At 40.4% G+C, this 26,509-nt stretch overlaps 2 protein-coding genes across 7 annotated transcripts in view; both read right to left on the bottom strand.

Moving 5' to 3' along the window:
• gramd4a (GRAM domain containing 4a) overlaps positions 1-19,018 on the bottom strand; it is a 51,497-nt gene extending 32,479 nt beyond the window's left edge. The window contains exons 1-3 of one of the 2 annotated variants that reach the window (XM_079654364.1): positions 18,582-19,018; positions 10,871-11,084; positions 4,642-4,762 (exon numbers count right to left, since the gene is read on the bottom strand). In XM_079654364.1, coding sequence (XP_079510490.1) covers positions 4,642-4,762; positions 10,871-11,084; positions 18,582-18,610 — 364 coding nt within the window. In that variant the 5' untranslated portion in view covers positions 18,611-19,018. The remainder of the gene's footprint in view (positions 1-4,641; positions 4,763-10,870; positions 11,085-18,581) is intronic. The other variant, XM_079654365.1, reaches the window with a different exon arrangement.
• A 5,623-nt stretch (positions 19,019-24,641) lies between these two features.
• Positions 24,642-26,509, bottom strand: part of celsr1a (cadherin EGF LAG seven-pass G-type receptor 1a) — an 80,950-nt gene continuing 79,082 nt past the window's right edge. For 3 of the 5 annotated variants that reach the window (XM_079656078.1, XM_079656080.1, XM_079656081.1), the window contains one exon: positions 24,642-26,229. In XM_079656078.1, the coding sequence (XP_079512204.1) occupies positions 26,202-26,229 (28 nt within the window). In that variant the 3' untranslated portion in view covers positions 24,642-26,201. Of the gene's footprint in view, positions 26,263-26,509 lie in introns of all 5 variants that reach the window. The other 2 variants (XM_079656079.1, XM_079656082.1) reach the window with 1 other exon arrangement.

Raw genomic sequence — 26,509 nt, 5'->3', positions numbered from 1 at the left:
ACAAAACATTGGCAAGTCAAACCAAAAACATCTCCATAGCTAGGAATCAATAAGGGTGTGGGAAGTGTTTTTGAGTGAACCACTTTTTTTACTGAAGCTTACCCACACAAGACAGACTTAAGAGACTGGTCAAGGTAGAATGAGGTGAATTATATACATTTATCAAATTATTGAGAGCCTACTGCTGGCTTTTTAAACTAATCTGATTAGTCTGTTTTGGAACGTGGGAGCGTACATACAGTACAAACAGAGGGAGAGGACTGGAATATAGGAGGACCAAGAAGGTAGAGAAAGCCCTAATACAGCATACTGTATGTGGCTGTGTCGATGTGATCCCGTTCGGAAACATAGTTACAAATTAACCAATTTAGTGTGCTAAGAATAGCGCTGGTCAATCACAAGAACTGCCAAGGGAAATGGCATGGGTCATTGTATCCAAGTACAATGGAAACTCGTGCCTCCTGTGAAGGCAGGAGACAATATATTTAAGCAGTGTGTTTGTTTTAGCATACAGCGTGGGCCCCGGCTTTATTTAAAGCAGCGGAGAGGAAAGGGGCGAGAGAGAGAAAGGGAAAGAGAAAGAGAAAAAACGCCTACGCTCAGATCACTCTGAGATCTAAGCAGACAAAATAACCATTTGATGAAAGAGCACAAACCAACACACACTTCAAGGTTTGGTGTGAGTCTTATTTACTTTGCTCCTTTTTCCAAAACAATACAGAGGAATCAAACTCGTGCTTTAAATGAAACCCTGATATTTTAGCTGCTAAGCTGATGGTCACATCTAGACTGAAACTTGAAAGCAAGCTTGGCTTTTCAATCCTGACATTGTCTTCCATATAGACTGTGAGAGATTGAGCTGTAAATAAAGACGGGAGGTCTTGGAAAAATACTTGTAGCATGTGTACAGCATGAAATCAGATCGCACTGGGTCATGGCATTGTGGAAAAAGAGACAAATATTGACTGACTGATAAAACAATGTGAGTTCAGCTGTGTTGTTAACAGACACAGCAGTTGTTCCTGCTGACAGAGTAGCAAGGATTATTTGCTTCCCCTAGAATTATAACTTTAAGTCATTGCATTTCTAAATCTGAAGTCAATATGCAAACCATGTCTGGTATTCTCAGAGTAATGTGTTGTTGTTTTTTATACGTTACCTCTTGTATGCTCTAGAAAAGTGTTATACAACACGTAAGCCCATATATCTTGCTACAAGGACTCTTTTGTTTCACCCTGCTAATCCCATTAGCTCTAGCTAACGACGAACAGTATATAAGCTAGTCTTTATTCATCGGTTCCCGGCAACAAGTAACTGAAAACATGAATACACATGTAGTTCTTTCTACAGCACACACATAGTGCACGTTTAAATAGATTGCAAAGGAAAATAGTAGAAACAGTGCAGGGCGGAGTCTCCATTAGGTGGAAATGGATTGTAACGCTTCAGTGTTCCCAGCAGTTCGATTACACCGGCCGGACAAGAGGCATGAGAGAAATGGATCACCGGAGAGTGAGAGAGGAGGAAGGGTACAACAGAGGGAATACATACACAAAGCTCCTGTGGTAAGGTTGGAGGGGGGGGAACAACAACAACATTCCCCAGAGGTACTACTACCCTTTTCCAATCAACACCAAAAAAAGCAGTGTATGAACGATCCTCCCCTTCAGAGTCCCAGTGCAGAAGGCCAAGCGGCTGCCATCTTAGGTCGAGTAAGAACATGTGTACGACCGAAACAGCTGTTTCAGCAGGTGGACTGCCTATGTGCCAGCATGGGGGGTTACCAGAGTTCCAAAAAAGTCTCAGAGAGAAAGCAAAAGCATGTGAAAGAAGAGAAGGGTATCGATGAGAAAAATAAAAAAACCAAGCAATGGTGGGGCAGAATCTGGGGGGAAAGGTAGAGAGAGCTTTAGAGGATTTATTTTTAAGAAAGAGATGAGGAGAAATGAAAGGGCAAACAGTAAAAAAAAAAAAAAAGGTCCATGAAGGATGAGCTCATTTAACCAGCATCCTGACAGTTTTACAATGAATTCAGCCCGTTATGAGAGGACGTAGCCTGAGGTATTATGCTTTTCACTTTCTCTTCCTGTCTCTCTCTTTCTCTCTCTCGAATAGACATACATAGTCGAGGGGGAGGGGGGAGGAGGGGAATTCACAGTCCATACACCACGGGACTGTCAACGTGCTGCTACAGGACAACTACTACCCCTCATGGGACACCAGGTTGGATACGCTGGTAGACCCGTAGGAGCTGGTGGACTCCCCTAGACTTCTATTCTGTGGGACTTTAGTATACAATACAAACATTGCATCCATAACAGCAAAGTTACTTTTCCTAGGTCACCATAAAACTACCCTTGATGAGATCCTTTTAGGTTGGTCAAAGTCTCACTATTACTACACCATGAGAGGAAGTCATTTTTCCCTAACCCAAAATCCAGTCCATATCGACAGTGACAGCCCCTTATTACATTTCCATAATCACTCTTCTTTTAGCTTTTGGTCTCCACTAACCTATTGAGCAATTAAGGACATTAAATGAATAAACAACGTTTTTCTAGGGTCATTTAGGATGCACTGCTTGCTTCATGAATGGCTGGGTTGCTTACTGTAAGCAAAACAGGATATAACTGTTGTTACTGTACATTCGAAATATCGGTAAAGTCAAAAAGTTATCTACAAAACATTCAGAACATTACTATAGCAGCAAATAACTATTATCCGTGTAACAATAGAGTGGAATAATGGTATTCTGAGCAGAGAAAGAGGTCAACGAAATGATGTCAACATAATGACCCTCGCCATCGTTGTGGATGCATAACGCTCACAATCCAGTTCCCCCCTTAGGTTACCATAGTTAGCTCTGTCGCAATGCTATTAGTGTTAGCACTGTTAGCTGCTAACTGCTGAGGTGGAATCAATCCCTCAATCAAAAGATATTTTCTGAATTTGGTAATCGTGGGAGAAACTTCTGAAGCAATTGGAGTCAGGACTCAGAGAGACACGGGGACAGCTGGAGCTTTGATGGCAAACACTGACGGTTTATTTGGAGCTTCGGCCGGAGAATTCACAAAACAAGCCAAAGAGCCAGAGGTTCTGACTGCACGGGAGAGTTGCCACGTAAATTCTGAGGAACTCTACCCCAGACCCATGTATTTAGCTAGTTCGGAGAGAACAATCAACATTGTGCATAACAATATAGAATCATAACACCTCTATCAGCTGACGCCAAGAGGCAGGAACAGGGAGAAAGAACACTGAGAGCACAGCAGCCAAGGTTACAAGTGCATGTGCTCAGTCAGGACAGTTTGAACTGATAAACTGGGTCAAAGTTATGGGCCTTGGAAAATATTTCCCCAACAGTAATATACTTTTTTTAGATACTAAGAGATGTTTTTACTGGCTGCTACATAGACAACTTTATTTGTTTACTTACTGAGATAATGCTGCTACTTATTTTTCTACCTTGGTTGTGTACTTATTTGTTTTTTGAATGTGCTTGTCTCTTTATTTTATGTTAATCTACATATTTCATTTTGCCATTTATCTGCAGTGTCCCCTGTAAATATCCCTATCGTCAGATTAATATAGGATTTTTCTGAATGAGCCCCTTTAATTCCATTTCACTTCATGTGCCGATTTATATTTTAACATCATTTGAGAGAAGTTTTGTCATAACAGGGAGCAGTTAATTGAGCTTTCCCACATTTGTAATATAAGACCGGATGAAATTCCTGTATGAAATGCAGTATCATTTAAATAGAAAATAGCAGTGGAATTAAATAATGCTAACGGATGCATTTGGGTATTATTATAGCTTTACATTTGACTAGACTAGAGCAACACATTTCATTAAGTAAAAAGCATAACAATGATGTGTTATGTTGCTCTGCTATAGCCCAGATGCAGACAGAAGCTGAACGCTATGCACAACCTCCTGCGAGACTGTGAAACCACAAAGCAGACACAAGATGCTCGTAGCTTAAAAGCTGATGCACAGAATAAGAACTGTAAGAGAAACATTACACTCATTCGCCATTATCCAAATCAACCTACCATAAAAGTGCTTTGAACTTCCCTAGAGACAAGAGCTAGATCTCATTAGAAGCTGTAAGTTGATCCCTCTCAAAAGAAACACAACCAAGAGCATGTTTATTGTTACAATAAATAGCTGAGACATCAGTAAGCCAGCGTAGGGTGATGAGGAGAGATTTTCATTTCGGCAACAGCCGACTTTAACAAGAGCCTCTCATCAAGCAGAGGCTTCGTGCTGCAGTCACCATTTGGTCGGAAAGGAGCTATAGATAAGAGATCATAGAAACAGGCTGTATCTCCACATCACAAAGTCACTACCTCTAGACTTTTGCTGCAGACAGACAACCTAACAAACTGTATAACCACAGTTTTAACGACACAAGTACACGACTTTTCTCTGATAACTGGCAAAGGGGATTCTGGGTAATGAGGGGAATCTCTAACTGAAAATAGATGACAAAGCATTCTGCGGGAAATCAAAACCAGTAAACACTACCAATAGAAACAGAGCAACACATTTAATTGTTATTGGCATAACACGTACCCAACGCAATACTCTTAGACTGTTCCTTTGCTTTGAGTGCGTGCACGTGTGCGTATACTTACGTAGGAAATGTTTCTCGAGTAAGGCAATTTCCAGGTGACCTTTGACTTCGTTGAGTCGGTCTGACTCCGACCTCTGGAAGTCCTGGATGGCCGCAGCCATGGTGGGAGACCCCGAACCAGCCTACACACACACACACACACACACACACACACACACACACACACACACACACAAACATTTGCATCCACAAACAAGAAAAACAACAAAAAGATTTGGTTTTAGAATGACTTCATAACAACAGAACACAAGCAGGGGAATCCCATATGATCTAACACACACACACTCACACACATATGGAATAGCATGGCACCATGACTCACACTGACGCGTCCTATCCCGGTCTGAGTCCAGCTGTAGCGAGCTAGGAGGCGAAAAATAGAGGAGAATCCCTTCCTCCAACTACGGCAACACTGATGACTCACACACCCTTGTGACTCAGGGCTTTAAACCCCTAACACACACAGCTAGCAACACAACATGTGTGTAGGTGTATCGAGTGAATGAGGGAGAGGTGACGACTTTGTCAGAGAGGAGAGGAATGTGGGACAGAGTGTGAGGAGGGAGGGGAAAGGAAAAGAGCGAGAGGAGGGGAGAGACGGCTAGCTGCTAGCAGATGATGAGCACTGCAGGTTGAGAATTTCCTGCTCGACTACAGCAAGGGTCCTTTAAAAGCCTAACACACACACACACACACACACACACAGGCTGCAGCAGCTTCTCCCCGACAGCATGGGTTTGTGTGTGTCCCTGCGTAGACACACCACCGCAATGCCTTTGGCGGATGTGCTCTCCGCAAAGAGGCAGCGCGGGAGTGCCAGGGAGGGAGAAAGAGCGAGAGCACAAAACTGACATTGACCGGAAAAATGTGCTTTGGGGGCGAGCCAAAACGCTTAACAAGATAAGCGGGTGGGGAGACATGGAGACAGGGATGGAGAGAGTGTCCCTGAATAAAGATGCACTTCAAAGAAGACAAATAAATGCCTCTTTTGGAAGTGTGTCACTGAGAGGAAAAAGGATGCTGAGTGAAGGATAGAGACGGAAAGATTAAAGAGGGTGTGTGAATGAAATGTCGGGAGCAGGCGGCGGGAGTGTAAAGAACTTTTGCTGCATTACGATGATCAGCCACAGCTCTGTGGTTGGTTGCCAGAATGCAACTCAATAAGGACAGGACGTTCAAGTTCATGTTATTTAATGAGGTAATCAAATCTCAGTCAGCGCCTCCTGTAATGAAAAGTAGGTCAAGCACTGACGTCACCGAGGACGATAATCGGCTGTTGAATTATCGTATTCCCCCCTCTGCCTCCTCCAACCTCCAGTATCTTTACCATGACTTTGTATTCTACGATTGAAAGCGTTAAAGCATCACAACTTGTAATTTAAGCGATTTAACTTCGCTTCAGTCCACTCCCACGTTTTTGATTATGTAGCTGTTAGTTCTGCTCAAGGTGGACGTAAGGTCACTGAGCAAAACCGATTATAAATGTAAGACTTATCCCTTCGGCCTGGTGTAGAATACTAATTTTCTACATTGCATTAGGAAATCTAAATTGCAAATAAGTCTCAATCAACACCTCCGCTTATCTTTCTGTCATTTCTACTAGAACAAAGTCAGTGTATCGCCCACGACAAAAGAAACAAGTAAAGGAAAAGCTATGCGAGTAAAGTACATACTGTATGTGAGGGATAACCTACAGCAAGGCAGTCATGTGTCGGGGGTTCTGGTCACCCTGTCGTGGTAGTATTCGCAAAAAATGACCGGCTAGCTCCACATTATTCCACTCACTACATGTCTACTTAGTAAATGAATCAACGTTTCACACAAATTAATCGTTATTAACATAATTGTATTGATTTCAAAATGATAGCATTACTTCTTCAAATACTTTTTTTTTGCCTGTTTAGCGACGGCTGTGACTGCAGCGACAGAAACGTCACTTTTAAAATGATGGCAGGACTGATTGAACTGTCCGAGTCTGGTCACCATTTGTTCCTCTTGTTTATAGACTTCCACTGACTGACTGATATCCCTCTCCTCAGTCATCTTTTTTATCCTCAATCCATTCTTCTTCTTCTTCTACTTCGTCTCTGTCCTCGGCCTCTAGAAGCACAATGTTTGTGGGGTTGCCTCAGTGCAGGCCTGACACAGAAATGTCTGGTTTATCCTAGAGAAAGATGAGCTCGAGGGATCTCACATACTTTCTCCTTTGTTGGGAAAAGGCGTGTGATTGCTGAGCCTGAAACTTTCTCATGATGCTCGATGTGTCTCACAGCGGGAAGGGCAGTAGAGAAGGTGCTATTACGAAACTTTGTTTTCCTCGTAAAAAACACAAAACCACAGGATCCCTTTCCCATGTTTGCCAAATTGTTGCTCTAGCAGGCTGGTGGAAGTTGTTAAATCAACCAAGAATTAACAAAGATATCGGGCTGCCACAGAAAACGCAAGTCAGACCACATATATGTAGAAATACAAGTAAAATAATATGAGGGAATCTAGTGTTTATTGCCTGTCTTTATGCTACATCAGTGTTTTTCAAAGTGGGGGCCCCGACCCCCCGGGGGGGCGCCAAGGGGGTCACACAAAGTTTGAGGGAAACAGGATTTTTTTTTAAAGTTTACATGTTTTGTTTGTTTTTTTTATTAATAACTGTATATCAATCTATGTGTCCTTTGATGCCAATCTTTTTAATATTTTTTGTTTTTGAATCACACGACCGCCCTTCAAGCCAATCAGAATCGAGCTGCCGCTACTGAGTATCTGCTCAGCTTTTGGAGCAAGTGAGAGCTAGTGAATGTTTCGCTCTGCAGCTGGATGAGAGCACGGATGTAGCAAATGTCGCAGAATTGCTTGCATACATCAGATTTATTTCAGAAGACAACTTTGTTGAGGAAATATTATTTTGCAAAGCACTGGAAGGTAGGACCACATGAAGAGACATTTTCCAAGTTTTAGATGAGTACATCATCTCAAATGGACGTGACTGGTCTCGTTGTGTGGGTGTGTGTTCAGATGGGGCAGTGCGGCTATGACAGGCAAAAAAAGCAGAGTGACAGCTTTGATCAGGCAGAAGGCTCCAAATGTAGTGGCAACACAATGCATGCTCCATCGCGAGGCACTTGTACACATCATTTAAAAAAAAAAAAAAAATTGCAACAGGGGGGTCCCCGCCAGAGCATAATGCTATATGGGGGTTCTTGGCATGGCAAAGTTTGGGAACCCCTGATCTACATAACAGTTAAATTGAGATAAATATAAAAGAAAAGCTTTTAGAGATACTGACAAATCTTCTGCTGATGCATGAAATTCTGACAGTGTGGTTTTAGTTTTTTGACACATTATTTTATCTTAACTGCCTGTTCTACTTTCACTTTTCTGAGAAACCATACATCTTTCTCGCCAACAAAACAGATTTCCTGTAAACACTGAAGTTGTCTGACTTTTTGTTGTGTCCACACTATCCAAGAAGACGTCAGGTATGTTGCAGATACTAAACCAGCGGGGCAAACCAGCTACATTTGAACATTCAAATATTATCACTTTAAAAATAGTAGATAAATAGAAAGCCAAAACACAAAGAATCACCACCAGGGAGGTTTGCAGCAGTCTTCATGGTAAAGACAATCATCCGGCATCAGCTGCAAGGCTGCAATCCACAGCTCTGTATTGCAAGCTGGCAGAAAATCTATGTGGTTGATCTATTTCTTATGTACGCTGTGGTGGATACATGCAAACCCCATTAGAAACAACATGCGGTTTAACTTTAGATTGCTACGAAATTGAGACATTTCTATCCAGAACTGTTAAAGATTTTCGTTTTTTTGCCATTATAGAGTTGTTCCTTGGCCCTGACGATGAAACTGATAAGAGAATTAGTCTTAAATTCTGCGGATACGATGACAGGCTCTAACATTAATGACCCACTGAGAGCACTGACTTCTGCACCGAGCTGCAAATTAAAGGGCGGCTCAGCACTGATGGTTGGCTGAGGTGCATCGTAATGTTCGTTTAAATAAATGGTATTGTAGCTTTATGGGAATTAAAATAATAAAATGTATCCATTCAACAAGAAAGAATCTGGAAATACATGTATATCTATGTTGCTCATTATTCATTGTACAACCATAGTAATTGAGTTTATGATATTTCTATGGGATTGTAAAATCCTAGTAGCAACGTTAGAGTTTATTCCTACGTTATTATTGAGCATTGTCCTAACCTGCACATTACCTGTCTGCATGTACTATAGATAATGAGGGAGATGATACTAAGTACCACAAATGCATGGAGGCAGCCACCTGATGGAGCAGCAGAGGCCAGTGAGGTTGCATGCAGTTGTCTGTGCAACGACTAAACACCATCTGCCCGGTGATATTCAGCCTATTTAGTATGGACGTCACAGGCTAGTTTGTCAAAAGGTCCCAGTGCATGCAGCACAAGGGCACACTCTGTCTCCCTTTTACCGTATGAGGTAATGAAGGTGACGTTCAGAGGCAGGTTATTTGAATCTGGTGCCGCCGGACTGTGTCTGGGACTTCTGAAAGGCAGGGAATATGAGAGTTCAGCCAACAGAGAGGCAGCTTTTCTATATTAAATGCAACAGAATGCTGTATGAGGGAGAGACTGCATGCCTCAATAGTGTGTGTGTGTGTGTGTGTGTGTGTGTGTGTGTGTGTGTGTGTGTGTGTGTGTGTGTGTGTGTGTGTGTGTGTGTGTGTGTGTGTGTGTGTGTGTGTGTGTGTGTGTGTGTGTGTGTGTGTGTGTGTGTGTGTGTGTGTGTGTGTGTGTGTGTGGCGTGGGTTTCCCAGCAGGGATGGGTGCTAGCTTGGTCTATTTTGAGGCTACAAAGTGTGAGTCATCAGCACCGTGATGTAGCCGATGTTGTTCCAGTGGGATGGGTTTAACGCAGGTGAAAACATACAGACTACACACATACACCTGTCTGTGCATGACCGAAGGCACAAGTCTGTGCATGCATGTAGAATGGATAGAATATGCAAAAATGGCCAGCTAGATCACTGACCTAAACTCAACAGCAACAGATGTTTATTTGATGACTTGCAAAGAAAGAAAGTGAGGCAGAGATCGGTATTGTCTTCATTCAGGAAATGATATAATTATCTGGTCTAATCTGTGTTTCCATTCCATTCTTCCCATCACTCCATGTGCATGATGGTGGCGACATTACGGCTGTTTTACAGAGCCACAAAGATAAGACAGAGTAAAATATTTCATGAAATATGAACAGTACCATGCGTGGGAAGTAGAGATTTCAAGAAAGCATGATCTGATTTTCATGTCGAGCTGGTGAGTTTGTCCTTTCTCATCATTTCCAGTTCATCTTGTCCGTCTCCTCCCCTCTAGACTCCTCAGATGCCAATCTTCAGAGGCTCGATCACGGCCCTCTAGCTTCCTTTATCACTTTTTAATCTTTCCTCCGCTTTTATTTTCACTCCCTTCCCTGGATCCAATGTGTTCGTCTCTCCACAGCTTTCAACATTTCTGCTCTAGACTGCTGTTTATTGCCATCTCTATTCCATGTCTCCATGTCTCTGTATTGCTTTCATCTCCTCCGTATATCTTTATAATGACGACCCTTCCTTGCATCACTTCCTCCCTACCAAGTAACAACTAAGTGGGTTTGAATAAAATAACAAAGTTTCCTAAAAATGCATTAAGCTAGTTTAGGATCCTCCAACAACAGAACGTTTGAAAAAGCAGCTACTGCATATTCCATCGCTGCTTTGTTGTTGTTTTTCTGGAGTCACACTGAGGGCAGAGCATTCTTTTCAGACAGAATAATTCATGTGTAAATTTGAAAAGAAACGCTGCCTTTCAAGGTTAAATGTGTAATGAAGACAAAAGAGAGATAACCCTTTACTCAAAAGGGACAGTCAAAGACATCAAGCGAAAGAGGGAACTAAGGGTGAAATTCATGAAAAAAATAAAAAAATTATAATCCCGCTTTTCCAAGAAACAGCAAATGACACACACACACACACACACACACACACACACACACACACACACACACACACACACACACACACACACACACACACACACACACACACACACACACACACACACACACACACACACACACACACACACACACACACACACACACACACACACACACACACACACACACACACACACACACACACACACACACACACACACACACACACACACACACACACACACACACACACACGTTGAGCACTCACAGGGTCTCGCAGGATCTCCTCAGTCTCTCGCAGAGATGGTCTGGGCTTCAGCTGCACTTCGTCGCTACATTCGTTGTCGGAGGCGGGCGGCGACTCGGCCAGATCCGGGAAGTCTTCTCTCGTCCTGGGGCCTCTGAAGCGGATCTTGTCCAGGCGCTTTAGCATGGTCAACACCGCGCACCTGGGCTTTACCTTAACATGGCGGACGGCAACCCTGAGGGGACACGAAACACAGGGGGCTGTCGTTAGTATGACTGTGTGGTAAAATGATTGAAGTGGGTACCATTCACAATACCTAGGGCACACGATGAACTGAATACCAATCATGTTTGCAATTTTTTTGGCTACGAAAAATGAAATGAACATGATCGACTGTGCATTACATGTTTCTAAAAATTCAACGATTTATCAAGATTGATCAAAATTGTTGTGATTATCATTTTGGACATAATCGTGAAATGCACATTTGATGAAGGTGACATAATATGGAAATTACCATAGAGCATTTGAATGTCACCAGAATGTTGTCTGAAAAACAGTGATGGACCAACCGATCCAACAACCCAAAAGTAAAAATAAACTTAAAGGTGACCTATCATGCAAAATGCACTTTTGTACGTCTTTTCTACATGAATATGTGTTCCCGGTGTTCCAAGGAACTCACCAAGTGTCAGAAAACACAACCCTCTCTATTTTCCTCCATACCCAAATCTCTTAAAAAGGGGCTGCAACGGATCTGATACAGACTGATCCAGATTTGAACACTTCTATGACGTCACAGAAGTGGCGCTACGGCTATTGGGCCAACTCCACCAATCAGGAGGAGACAGCCACGGACATTGCCGTTCGAAAGCGCTGGAGACGCTGTAGTACATATGCCAGGCCTGTAGATGGTGCTGTTCTCACAGAATCAGCCTATGCAAAGACTGTTAAATTGAGCGAAATGAGGAATGGCTAAAATGCATGATCTGTTTGGTATTTTGAAAAATAAAAAGTATAAATAGCCTTATATAGGTATGGTCCTACACTATATTAATCAAATATAGCATGATAGGTCCACTTTAAATAACTGTCATCATGTTTATTCGATGCTCAGTTTGAACACTTAATTCCACCTCTTCAAACGGATCGCTTTAGACAGTGACTTCCACAAAACAAACTGTGACTTCATGAAACAGTGACCTCTGATGAGGTCAAAGACTTATTGGTATTTTATTTTGTACTCTGAGCACTGTAAACTCCCTACTCAGTCCAATATTCCACCTAATCCATCCATTTTAATCCAGCTTTTTTCCCCTCTGTAAACCTTCCTCAAGGTAACATAATGACATAACCTCTGAAGCCATCGAAGCGCTAACCTTGTCAGTGATTGTGCTTTCCCCTTTGGCCTACACAGGAAGAAGGAACCAGTAACCCTGTTAGAGAAATAAAGACCACATCCTTTCACTCCTGTGGCAAACAGTTGACAGCAGCACATCTCATCACCTCTTGTATTGATTTCATTTCCATAGCAGGAGCGGTGGCAGTGGATGTGCGAGGTGGTAAAAGGCTTAGAGCTTGTGTTTTGGTATCAAGCGCTGAGCTAATGGTGACAGATATAGCAGGGGTGCTGTTTTCTGTCATCCCGTATCACAGGAGTTAAGCTACTGAATTGTTTGCAACATGCAGACGGCATTAGGAGTAGTTCTCACTGATAGAAACAATGTAAAAATAGGATTGATGACCTCTTTAATTCTCATTAAAGTCAGTATTGAACCAGTACAAATGTGCGATAAGCATCCATATACTGTAGGAGCCATTTTTAGACCAGAACAGGTGCCAAACTGTTACGGCATCTGCAAGCAAACACTGCCACTGGATCACAAATGTCGTATTGGCCTATTAAACTCTGAATGCACCCAAAAGTGTTGCCTAATAGCCAACAACCCCATTAAAAGCTTTCTTTAATAAGAAATGCTGACTGAATGAAACAACAGTGAGATTCCCCTGGGCCTGTAGTACTCCTATACAAGGAGGCTGTAGCATAAATATGGCCGACCGCAGTATGTCACCACATTGTCAAAACAATCCGCCTGCCTTTTCAGAAGCTAAGCTACACAGTGTGCAGTCAACGTGAACATGTCGATTTTTGACTGCTGTGATTTGTCATTTGGGAAAGGATTAAGGGTCGCTCTCCTTGGTTTAATCCCTCAGATTACTTAATCTGCTTGACTGGCTGTCAAACTACAAAAATGTATATTGTCTGAGATCTTTTCTGATTGATTGAAACATAAGGGAGGCATCACACCAGTCACTTTCATCTCATATGAACACAAAGGGTACATCCCAAAACCCGTTTAAAAATCAACCCTTGCCCCCTCGATTCTTTAAGGATATAAATGCAGTCCCCAATCAGGAAGGACGATGCGTAACTTTCTAGTGACGTTTTACTACAGTTGGTTATGTATCTGCCTGTATAAAAAAGGCTTGTTTGACTGCACACTAACATGACCAATGTCCAAAAATCTTAGAACAGTCCTAAAAAAAGCTTAATCTCTCCATCTCCAATGATCTTGGGATCAGGCTACTAAATAATTGTAACACTTTATTCTGATGACTTCCTGGATTATTAGATGATGCATTTACAAGCAGAGAAAGAATACACTAGAGCTAAATTCAACATTGAGTTTTTGCCATGAGGGTCCATAATGAAATGATTTTTAATTTATAGATTTAAAAAAGTTCGTAAGTCGCGATATGGTGCAATATCCAAATCACAGTGAGCAATATTTGAAAAAAGCAAAATATGTAAAGATATTATTTGAATATGGTGCTGTAGAGAAGTCCTGGCCTGCATACACTATTCTACAAACTAAATACAAAACCTGTGTTTGGCACAGTTCATCATTTATATTATATTTCTTAATGTTAATGTAAATAATTTCTCAAAAGTGGTCATTCCCTATAATATTGCAATTACAATATCAGCTCAATTAGGACTATTTTGTTGCAATGACGCAGCCCTACAGGCCCTAGAGTCAGTAACTTTTGTACTTTTTTTATCCACACAAAACTTCACATTATCTGTGTAGGAGGGACTGAGACGAGAAAAAGAGAGACCACATTTGACTTCCACATGTTGATAACCCACCCACATGGGGACACATAAGTGGAAATTGCAGAGGTGATTTGACCTTTCCTTCCTGAGGGCTGAGTGGAAACATGGTGAGTGGCAGCTTCGATAAACACTCCCCTTCTCTTGTCAAGACACCTGTCATAATGAAATCTGTTCTCACAACAAGCACCTGAACCAGCCTTGCTGCTGCAGCTCAGTGAGCAACGAGCCACCCGCGGTTATCCAGCAGAAAAATCTACCCAGAACAATAGCGACTAATGAAAGCATCGAAAACACATTTATCGATCGGAAAAACGTCGAACACTTTGACATTTTCATTCAGAGTTCGATTAATAACTGCAATAAACAAATCACGCTCTATTCAGTCCGAAAGAAAGCTGTAATATTTATGAACCACAGTCGGTCATAATTCATATGAACTAAGCTGTTATTTAAAAAGGCCATTACATGCCAACCCTCGCCTCTTTTCATTTCATTTTCAGTGTTCTCTAGGCTACCTTTCTTATATTTATTTATTTTTTAAGTTTTTTTCTTTCTCCAGTCCATACACAACATTTTCAAAAGGAAAATGAAAGGATCAAAAAGAGAGGACAGGAGGAGGCGGAGAAAGGGGGGGGGATGCATCTCAAGGCCTGATCACTATGTGAATGTTGCGCTAGGGAATACACAAAAAGCGTCCTCATATGCTCGGTTATGTACAAGCACAAGGACGTCTCCATCCACTGTTATCATAAAACATTGCTAACACACTGTCACTGGTGCCATAATAAGACAACAACCGAGAGGCATAAAACAAAATAAAAAACATAGCTACACACACGCAGAGTGCAGAGATGGTGTTTATTACTGCGTAGTACATTAGCTAAGGGTGAGTATCTTAATAATCCCGGTGTGTGTTAGCTGTAGAATATAGACGGCTTCTGGGAGTGCTTGCGTATGCTTTTGTCCGTCTGAGTAATCTTCTGCTTGTGACCCGTAGTAGCTCGAGGTTACTCTTGGTCACATTCAGAGCCATCAGCCAATCACAGTCACTCATGGATATCAGGCTTTAGGATGCCCTCTGCTCATTACTGCTTTAGCGAGTGATTAATCCTTCGGTCAATCAGCAAATAGATTCATCAACCAACAGCCCAAAATGCTAAGATAGTTAGTTTACCATAACAAAAAGACAGGAGTATTCACATTTTAGAAACTGGAACCAGGATATTTTCAAATATGCTTTAAAATCTTTAGTCTTTTTGACTATGTATGTTAGCTCTAGGTCATATAATCTGTCAAATGTATTCTTATTTTAGCCGAGCAGCCTTATGTTTCACTACACTATCACAAGTATTTTTGGATATGAACCATAAAACAGAAATGCATATTTATGAGTGCTATAACATGCATCACCTTCTTTTATGCAATAGCAACAAGTCATGGCCACTTTCATCTGACATCTGATTGTTTTGTACACTGTATGATAGGCCAGTAATCTTCTCAGCTGTTCACAAATACACTCATCTTACTTAGATAGCCATCAGGTGTATGGTACACGACCCGCCCCCTGACTATCTGCATCTATAAGAGGATAGTGGTGTGGTATAGCCACATGAGTAGATCTTTTATGGCTGTCGGCCTATCAAGCATGCATGAAAGAGTGTGGGGGGGGGGGGTGGAATCACTTAAACAACCACATACTGTTGAGCACAATACAGGCTGGAGGACTCGCACAAGTAGGCCACTTACTGTCTGTTCTGGGACATTAGGGGCAGTCAGGTTTTGTTTTCCAACAAGAGAAAGTTTGACAGTAAGTTCTTGTTAGCTGGAAATGCTACAGAGAAGTGTTTCTGTTTTGGTGGCTGAGCTGCATAAAACCATGTAAGGCCATCCTGTAGTCATCATCAATGCTGCTTGGTTTCTGCAATAAGGCTCAGTACGGCAAAAGGCTCACCTGTAGTCTCAATTTCAACACTTTTCACGAGCCATAAAATGGTACATGGATGACGTACTTCTGTAGGCTGACAAGGAAATTAGCATCCAAAGGTCTCCCTCGTCAAATAGTCAATGGGGTTTTCCATTGGATTTTGTACTAAAGCAACAGCCAATCACAGTCACTCATGGATACCAAAAAGAAAGGTTCGGAGGCAAGCAAGCCTTTATGATTATTTTACGTTTTGTTAAGCAGGAGTAACTCAACATATTAACACCATTTGTTTAGTACAATGCTAACTCTTTTCAGGGTTTTAGGACTCAGTCTGAGTCCTGCACAACTTTTTTAAGACAAAGAGGAATCAGCTTTATTCTACATTCCCATTTTAACCAGAATAATCCAAGTTCTAGCTTCAGAATCAGAATACCTGTATTAGTCCCACAGAGGGGACTTTGCATCGTTAGAGCAGGAAAGAGCCACAGACAGCTTAATGTTACATATGTTAAAAAAAAAGTACTAAGTTATGATATAACAATAAAAAAAAGTTTTAAAATGTGTAGCTCATAAGGGAAACATAGATATTTTCTAATCAGCCTACAGGCAACAATTCAACCACTTTAAACCATATTGTTTATATTGCTTTTTGTAAATGTTTTCACAAAGCCTCATTTTAATTTGATGTCATCCCTGGGGATAGAGTGGGAGGAAAAGAGGGGACTGCAGATATGATCAAATTTAATTACACCTATTAGACACATTCTGCTCCGTTTGTAGTCAGAGGCTAAACAGGGGCTTGGTAGAGCTCCAGTCACCAAATCTTGATACAGACGGAACGAGAAGAATGCACTTGCTTTTATCTAAAGTAATAATGAAAACCCCTGGGCAACGTGTAGCATGGCATGCATTTTTCAAAGCCGACCTCATGTGCAGGTTATTTTATGTCAGTGCAGCTTTTGAATGTTTCATTTGTGTTTTCAGTCAGGTGCATGATATGTTTGGCATTGATTTTGTCATAACATATGCAAATGGGGACAAAACAATTGTAGTTTTTCCCCCAGAAAGTAATACATGTAAGCTGTGTTATAAGGATTCTCCTGCTGATTCACTTTTTTACACAGACAACTAGCATGAGTGTTTTGAACAGGATATATAAATATAGTGGCCTCGTGCATCCGGAACATAGTCAGACCAGAATTGCAAAGGAACATTTTAGCTACAATAGACATGATTTAAAAAAAAAAAAAAAATGTGTTACCCTCAACCTTTCATTGCACTCATTGCCTTCGATGTAGCACCCCTCCTCCTCTACTTCTCGTATTTCACCATGCGGTTATATAATGAGTGGTATAAACAATCAATACTTCCTTAACAACATGTCAATCTTCCCTTCTCTCAAATTAGATGGACAATGGGGACAGTGTCACCAGATTTGAACTCACGTTAGGCGGGGTCAAATCAGGGTGGGAAACAAATGTTAGTCCCTACTTCCCCATGGAAATGAATCGGTAATTAATTTAGGTTTGACAGCACCTTCTAAACAGCACTGTCACATAGATGTCAGAGCTTCCTACTGTCAGTGAACACACCATCCCAAGGTTAATATATACATGCACTTACAAACAGATTATGTAACTTTGACCACAATGTCAAACTAGGTACAAATGTTTAATTAAGATTTCTGTTCCAGTTTAAAGTCTGCAACTTCATTGTGTTACGTACGAACATTAATGAAAACACTCAACCAATAACTTCTAAAAAACTGTAGCCAGGCTAGATAATACTCAGTGATATGCAGGTGGGAAGCCACTAAGTGCATTTCCCCCACTACTGTACTTAAGTACAATTTTGGGATACTTGTACTTTACTTGAAGGTTTTCCTTTTATGCTACTTTGTACTTTTACTCGACTACAATTCAGAGGTAAACTTCAGAGATTTGGATCAATGATTTGAAATACAATCAACTCTTAAATAAGTCTTTAGTTACACCTGGAGTAAATTCACAAGCTATCCTGCAGTGTACAAAGTTATTAAAACTAGCTGCACCTTTACCAGCTTTGATAAACACATTCATGAATCAATAATTATAATCAAAACCTATAATAAGGATTATTCTGAAATGGACAAATTTGGATACTTATTTGTATGCTAATACTTTTGTACTTTTGTACTTTTACTTGAGTACACGACCCGAGTGCTTCTCCCACCTCTAGTGATATGGATATTACGGGTTTTTTAATGCTAAGAAAAACCAACAAAAAACACAACCAGTAAAAACCAGCAAAACACATGTTTTATAAATAGTTATATTTAAAATGTGATTTAAAGGGGACGACCATTAGACTGTGATGTTCAGGACTCCCTCCAAAGATTGTACAGTTTGACGTCAGCTAGGCCAAACTGCACTGTTGAATTCAAATGTGTGACCGTTATATTTGTTAGCAATGGACTCAACGACTGAATTAAACGCTAGAGTTTGAAGTCAGCTAACGTTAGGCCTAGAGAAAACTGTCTAAATAAAACCTAAAATGGTCGGACATTTTCTCATATCTGAAACATACACAACATTAGAGCCAAATAATCCGCATTTTGGCTGACCCAACAAAACAGTCAGACAGGCGGTTGACATAAAACAACAACATTTCTTCTTACATTAAACGTTTGAAAATAAGCGAAACATTCTTACCCAGCACGTAAATCGTAGCAAAGTTTCATGAACACTGAGATTGCCTTTAGTCTGTTTTATCCTTCAGTACACCTGCTGCTCAGGACGTCTACATTAGCGCAAGTCCCACGGTGAAAAGCTGCTCACTCGGTCCATCCATCCCGATAATATCCGCTTGTATCTTCGTCCACCGACTAAACGTCGTGTCCTGCTGAGTGTTGGCAGGGGAAATACTGTGAAAGAAAATAACCAGTTGCGTCCCCCTCCTGACTGGAGAGAGCTGCCGTGACTAGCACCGTTTTGCCCAGAGCTTACAGATACTAGCTTGCTGCCTTCGTCTCTTGTTGATTTCTCAGAAACGGGCAGGGAGCCATGGAGCAGGGCCGAGGAAATTTCGTCAGTGTTCGATGCTGCTTTCTTAAAGGGGCCGTTAGCGTGGAGAGATGCTTCGGAGACAGAGGAGATAAACCCGCCTCTTACCACCGCCTTGTGGCTGCCACTTTCACACTGTTACATTATAAAAACACGTGGGTAAACAATGGCGTCAGTATAATGTCATTAAGCATAGTGCAAAGTGACACAGAACACAATTCATATTATTTTCTTATTATTATGGTGCTCTGGGTTTCGTTTGAATATACTATGTTAAAATGCCTCATGGGTGTAAATCTATGGTGTAAATAAACATTTAAAATGTCAAATTGTTAGGATTATTCGTAGTTAAATATATTCTGTTCAGTTATTCTTTAATATCAGAATAATAATAAGGTATAATTGCCAAGTGGGTTTTCACATCTTTCGCATATTATTAACACAAATATCTAAGCTCTTACTAACATATATCAACATTCTCTGTCCAAATTAAATACATAATTTAAGGAGACATCAAAGGAAAAGTACAGACCAGTAAAATTAAGTTTAGCTACTTTTCACTAACATATTGGCAATTTATGTTTCAAGATCCATTCCATGACAACAATTCTCGTGGGGAAGTACTGGGTAAACTGATGTTAGAGTACAATGTGTTATTGTTAAAGGATGTTATAAAAACTGCCAATCGGTTGCTACACTAAACCATCAAAGTTCCCAAAATAAAAACCTACTGACCAAATGCCCCTCAAATATTGTACAATTGTATCACATAATAATATTATATAATGTAGGACCTATGTTTCTTTTTTGTACAAGATATTTAATGTTTTACAATAGCAATCATTTGCACTGCTTACTATGACCAATTACCATAACTTAACATAAAAATCAATGTATGTTTGTCTTAATAAATGCATCAAATTAATTAGGTTTAAAGGTGGATTCCTCTCTCTTCATGGTGCTCTGGGTTTGCTCTCTTGAGAAGCCTACTGAGGTCAATGAGTTTAAGTGAGTTCATCAAAGATGAATGTAAACTTGAGCAGCATTTTTTTCTTGCACATTTTCCACACATCCAACACAATACAATTCAGAACCGGAAACTTGACAGTCTTGAAACACCAACCTTCTCATGTTTGTTTTGTCCATCTTTGAGAGTCTTCTTGTCTTCGGCATGTGATCGCTTTCCCAGTTATCCCTCTATTTCAGCAATTGTGGTTCTGAGTTGTGAAGCAGTCTTGACAATGCTCCCGTGTCCCTGCACTTATAGTGCAAATGCATTTTGGATCTGATGGTCACAGAAGAGGAGGGTTTTGAAGGACCGAAGAGCGTAATGGGTAGAAAGTGAGATATAGAGAGAAACAGGAGTAAACTGACTTCTGACCTCTGAGATGAGACTGTAGATTAGAGGGAAGTAATCACAAGAACTCTCGATGTCTGCAGTCAGACTAACAATGAGGCCAATGAGAATCGGTGTAGTCTCACTAGAGCTTTGGCCTGATTGTCCTTCGGCTACCGTGTTGCCACTTTCCAGTTCTCCTCACACTTTCTGTGAGCAGCCTACATAAGAATTCAAGCACAAAAGTGGATCAGACTTTCCAAGTTCAAGTCCTTTTTCACATTTAAAAAAAGGTCAGAAAAATTCATAGTTGTGTCTCACCGTCTCCCAGTTGCAGCTTCTGTAAATGAAAATTCCATGTTTGTGTCGCTTTAGCTTTTACTGAAGACCAAATTTCACATTTAGCTTGCCTGAACAAATTTGCCTAGGCAAATGTCTGAGGCACTGACGGAGAACACTCTCCATCTACAGTTCAGACATTCTGCAGACCTTTGAAGAACAGAAAATAGATGTCTAAAGTCTTGAGAAATGTCCAATAGAGAAGTATTTTTGCATCAGATCAGATGATATTCAAAGCACAGAGTAACTCCAACGGGTATTATAGGCACCCATATTAGATTACTTGGTTTTTATTTCACATTAAAGCAAATTACATTTCCTGGTAGAGTTGCGTCATTAAAAAGCACTCCATTGTAGGCTTGCGTTAACATATCATTGGATCTCTATCTGTAAAAACGATAAGCTTATTTGGGATATCACTTAGGGTTTTTATCTTCAGAGATTGTGCAGCAAAAAACAGGCCTCGATGGGAATCCCCTAAACTAATCTCAACACACTCACACATGTCCACATTTACATACACACACAATTGATATGTTTCTGTTTGCAACCTTCTTCTGATGTCTTTCAGAAAAAGTACCACTGTAGAGATTTCCCAAATCCTCCCCCGGCATTAAATTAGAAATTCCGTAATAAACCCCTTAATCCCAAATCGGTATTTTCTAGAGGGCTGTACAATCACGTGGGTCTTATGCAACTAGCGGAACATCCAGAGTAAATTATAGAACAGTTGGGATGAGGGGGAGGATGGAGGATGAGCTGCTGATGCAAAACGCATTTGGAAAAGATGGTGGATTATTCACTGACGGGTTGTTATTTTTACACATGATTAGCTATGATTCCAGACGGCTTATTCAAATGTTTTTTTTATAGAAACATGCTCTATAATTACCTCTCTTATGCAGTAGATTGAGTTATTCGACAGAACTGTCCACATTGTACTCATTTGTAATGCTATAACTTGACATAGTGTTTGATTTGCTATATTTCTGAGGACCTTTTATTGACCTCCTCCTATCATTTGACACTATACTGATCCAAGGTGTATGTCAGTGCTGCTTATTCCTATAATAAATCCCAAATATGACTTTCACCACAATTAAATCCCCTTACCCAACACTGTAGTATGGATTTTTATTGTATTTGATCATATCAGAAGAAATATGGTTGTAGAAGGAAAACCTCCTTGATTATTCAATTTAACATTCGTGCATTTTGTTGCTTTTGAATTCAGCTATTTGTTTGTAAAATGAATAAACTCACTTTAAGGGATTTCTCTCATCTTTTTGTTCTTTTAATACCTATGGTCACAAGTATAGAGGTACAAGAACACACTCATCTAAAATAAGTCTATATGTGGCTTTCCATTCTTTACCAGTAGATGGCACAATTGGCTCAGTGTTTCTCTTCCCCCTGTGTGATCTCATTTAGCACAATAGTTTATTTAGGGTGCCAACCATGGCCCTCATGGGTCTGAATTATTTAGTTTGCCTGGCTGTGTTAGGACTGAGATAAAGACAAGGTCACAGGGCCACGCTGATAGACCAACCAACTTCTCAAGTTTCAATTTGAAGGTTGTTTTTCCCATTTAAATATATAGACCAAATGATAAGAGTTGCTGCTGTTGTACATGTACATGTGTCATGATTGTGAAAACCAGCAGCTCCCTCTGCTCCGGATCCATGCTTCATTATTGTACCTGATGTCACCTGACGAGGTGTCTGGCTTCAGTTGCCATAACAACAAACCAAAATAAGCTTGTGAAACCTGACCCTCCCATCTTACCTTTCACTCTACCTGCTGACAATAATTGACTTGGCAATACCCAGTGGCACCAGGGTGTATGTAGTTGTGATGGACTTGGCATAGATGCCATTTCCAAGCCCTGACATGGCATCTAATGCTGCAAAAACGACATAATTGACATGAGATACACCTTTCTTATTTGTACTACACCTTGTAGTGATGTTACTAGGTTACATCTGTCAACGGTTTAAGCAAAAGGAGAAATTATGGTGCTCTCTGACTTCTGCAGCCATTTACCTCTACTCCAGCTCTTTTATCCAACACAATTACATGTGGCTAGAGACAAATTCCCACAATCATAAAAGTGAAGGGCTGCGACTAGCAGGCTTATCTTGGTATGCCGCAGCAAAGTGGCAGGTCTTAAAGTGGGCTTAGCTGTGGAAAAAATGTAAATAATGCAATGGAAAAGTTCAGTGTGGGGTTTAGCAGTGAATGGTCAATCATAAAGGGCAACATAGTATCTTAGTGGCAGGTTGAAGGAAGATATGTGTAGTAGCACAATGTAGAAACCTAATCCATTTTAATAAGAAACTTTTGTTGAAGCAACTGTAGGCAGTTATTACAGTTATTGTTGTATCCAATGTTAAAGCAGTAAGGAGCTTGACATTTTGGAAAATACACGTCTTTCTTAAAGCTTTAGCCAGCAGCTGGTTAGCTTAGCTTAGCTTAAAGACTTTAAACAGGGGTAGCAGCTACAGTGGCCTTGTTCTGTCCAAGGTTAGGCTACATGTAAAGCTTACTAAGTAAACCATTGTATGTAGTTTGTTTAATATGTGCAAAAATAAGTGTTTGAAAAAAAACCTTGACATTTAACTAAGGGTAATGTTTGATACCTCTTGGCCTCCACATAGTTCCCTGTGGTTGCTTGCTTCCCAGGCCATTTGTTTCCTCCTTTTCCAAGTCTTCATGCTAAAATAACATCCCAAAATGTCAAACAATTGCTAAAGTTAAAGTTATTAATGTGAATAACTTAAAAGCATTCCAACATAGGATTTTCATAATTGTAGTTAAAAAGCTTGTTAGTTTGTTGATTGTAACACTTTCTACATAAAAACGAATTGGCTTGGGCTAAATACTATTTGCATATAAAAGGTCATATTGATATACAAATAGCCATAGCATGCATACATTCAGTTTTAGGCTGCATGGGGGCTACTAAATGTGATTTATAGACAGTTGTATGTGCACAAAGCTCACACTAAAAGTTACTCAGTAATGCTGTGTGTGAGGTTTTGGATCAAAGTAAGGACTTTTATTAAGACCGGCTGCCACCATTGTTCTATGAGGATTAACAGTAACTCAGACAGATACACCCACACCAACCAACACGTGCTTTTGATGTTTCAGGTTCAACTTCCACACACCCAAACTGCTTTCTGAAAGTCAGCAGGATCACTGGGCACAGGACAGTATGAGACAGTAAGAAATACATTACCTTATAAGGAAAATGTCTCCATAGCGGACACAGACTGCACTTCAGGGTGCACCTCTGTTTAAAATCAGTTGTCTATGTTGGATTTATTTCAAACGTAGGCTATATATTTATGTCTCCCTCCATCCTTCTATCTTATCCACAATGTTAATTATCTCTTGATATAAAAATAGGACTTTATCCTGATACATAGAGCATTAAAGCACCTAAAACATGGTTTCAAGTATTACATTGGTCCTAATAATCATTTTGTACCAGTCAAAAACTCAGCCAATCACACTACAGCCCAACTGTCATCAGTAACGATTCAAATATTGATCAATTCTGATTGGTGCACCGAAGTACATCACATCATGATTTTCCGATTAAGCCTCTCCCCCTTCAAACAATGAGATAAACACAACCAATACTGAAATATCTCCTGTGAAAATCTAAAACAATGAATTATATGTTTATGTTTGATCCAATCACTCACTGTTAAAAATAAAAACAAGGTTTTTGGGGTCTTTAAACTACATTTCTGAATTAAAGTAGCTGATGTACATTAAATATCATTGTATTTGTAATAGAGCTAGAAAGGGGACATTTAGATATAGGTCGTTGAATGGTTAACACATAATTATCAGTGATCTTTTGTGATGTCAATGGGAACAATTGGGTGTTCAGCAGTAACACTTTCTGTTACTCATCACTTGTTGGATCCAAAAGGTTACCTCATATACCTTGAGTAGTGTTCATGTTTCGACCAGCCAAGCCTCCTTCCGGCAACAGACATGTAATAGGCTGCACAATACGGTTAAAAATTCATCATCAGGTCTTTAATTTTACAGTCACAATCATGTTTTCTTTCCAGTGTCTTGAAACCATAAAAAATAAATATACATTATGATACAAAACATTTCCAGTGTCTTGGATCTATAAAAAAACAAGGACGTGTATCAACAGAACTGATTACAGGAGGGATAAACACTGGGGTTGTACATATGGTACAAAGGCATTCAGTGGGTGGTAAACAAGACTTTAAGTTGCCTAATACTAGAATCGAAATGCATAGAGCTGGCATCATTTTCACTTTGAACTCAGATTGAGAAAATCTGACTTTGTCTATGTCATGTTTGGCTTAAAAAAACTGAATTTAAAAAAAGAAATCCATCAACGAGTGTTTGAAAAGGGTTATATAGTAGATTTTTGGATTCTAGTCGTATGCCATGTTTTTATTCCATCAAATACAAATTTGTGAGTTAAAAGTGAAACTGACTCCAACCCTAATGTGCACATCTACTGTAGGTCATGTTTTTGGTAACCAGGAGTGTGTTGCTGTGAACAAACAGGCAGGATGGACACTGGAAAAGAAGGCTTCAGTTTCATAGTGCTCGAAATGAAAAGCTGACTTTTCAACAGGAGGGGGAAGTCCTCTCAATTGTACATAATTTGTTCATTTAGGCCCACTGTGTGCACGTACATTCTAGCTCACTTTCACATCCAAACATAACGCCTTCTGTCCATAATGTGTGTGTTTTTGTGAAAGTGGCATACAGTTTGTTTGTGTAAGGCCTTCATTCAGGGACATTCTCTGTTGATTTAACCAGCATATCGAGTAATTTTCACAAGTGGAAAGCTTTCCCCAAATTATTTTTTAGTAAAGAAACGTATCCTCGCTACAGCTGAAATACAAAATAGATCATTTCTTCTTCACCTTAAACAATATCTACATGTTAATTACAGTCTAAATGCACGGCATTGAGAGGCTATGAAAGCCTCATTTGAGTAAAAAAACAAACAAACAATAAAAAGAGCACTTGGTGTGTGACAGCGCTGTCTGGTGTCATCGTCGAATGTTTCCGACAGTCAAATTAGGTGTCAGGTTTGATGTCTGACATTTCAAGGGACTTGTAGTCCTTAGAATCCTTTAGGACTACAAATGCACCAGCATGTATTTAAGTCTTGGTTCATGTAGTGATTATTTATCTGCCCTTTGCTAACTTTAACCATTGATCGGGCGACATGACCACCATGGAGGAACATCCTTTTGGGGCTTCATCTTCTGATTCTTCGACAGTGGTTTTGGCACACATGGCTCCACAGCATCCTCTCTTTGTACAGTCCATCATTCCCTTTATTATTTCTCACACCTTTTCATTATCTCTGCTTTCTTTCCTGCCTTGGGCAGTGTTAAAGTCTTCAATTAATACTGCTCTCCAGGGAGAGGGAACTTGAGAAGGGATTCAGGTACGGAGAAAACGTTCCCCCCTTTTCACCCAATTCTCAGCATCTGTCCGTCTTCACTTTTCCTTTATTTTGTTCCCATCCTCTTGGCTCTGTCCTCTCCTCTCCCAGCAAGTCTTTGCTCCTCCTCTCACAAGGGCAGGCTGGTCTGGGTTTTCCTAACAGGTCAGATCGAAGTCTCGTTACTGCCACTGTTAGCAGGAGATATGGAGGGAGGGAGGGAGGGAGGGAGGGACGGGGTGATGCAGGGAAGGAAAGGAACATGCATGGTAAACATGAATGCAGGGATGCAGGAAGTCATCATGCAGCATTCAAGCAGGATGGTCATATCATTCATGCTATAATTGAAGTAATAGTTTGACATTTGAAGTAGGATAGTTTGCTTTCTCGCCGAGAATAACCCATTACCACCTTTAAGCCTATACACTAAAAATGATG

This window comes from Notothenia rossii (assembly GCF_949606895.1).
Source record: "Notothenia rossii genome assembly, chromosome: 10".
Taxonomy (NCBI): domain Eukaryota; kingdom Metazoa; phylum Chordata; class Actinopteri; order Perciformes; family Nototheniidae; genus Notothenia; species Notothenia rossii.
This window is presented reverse-complemented; position numbering and strand designations above follow the sequence as displayed.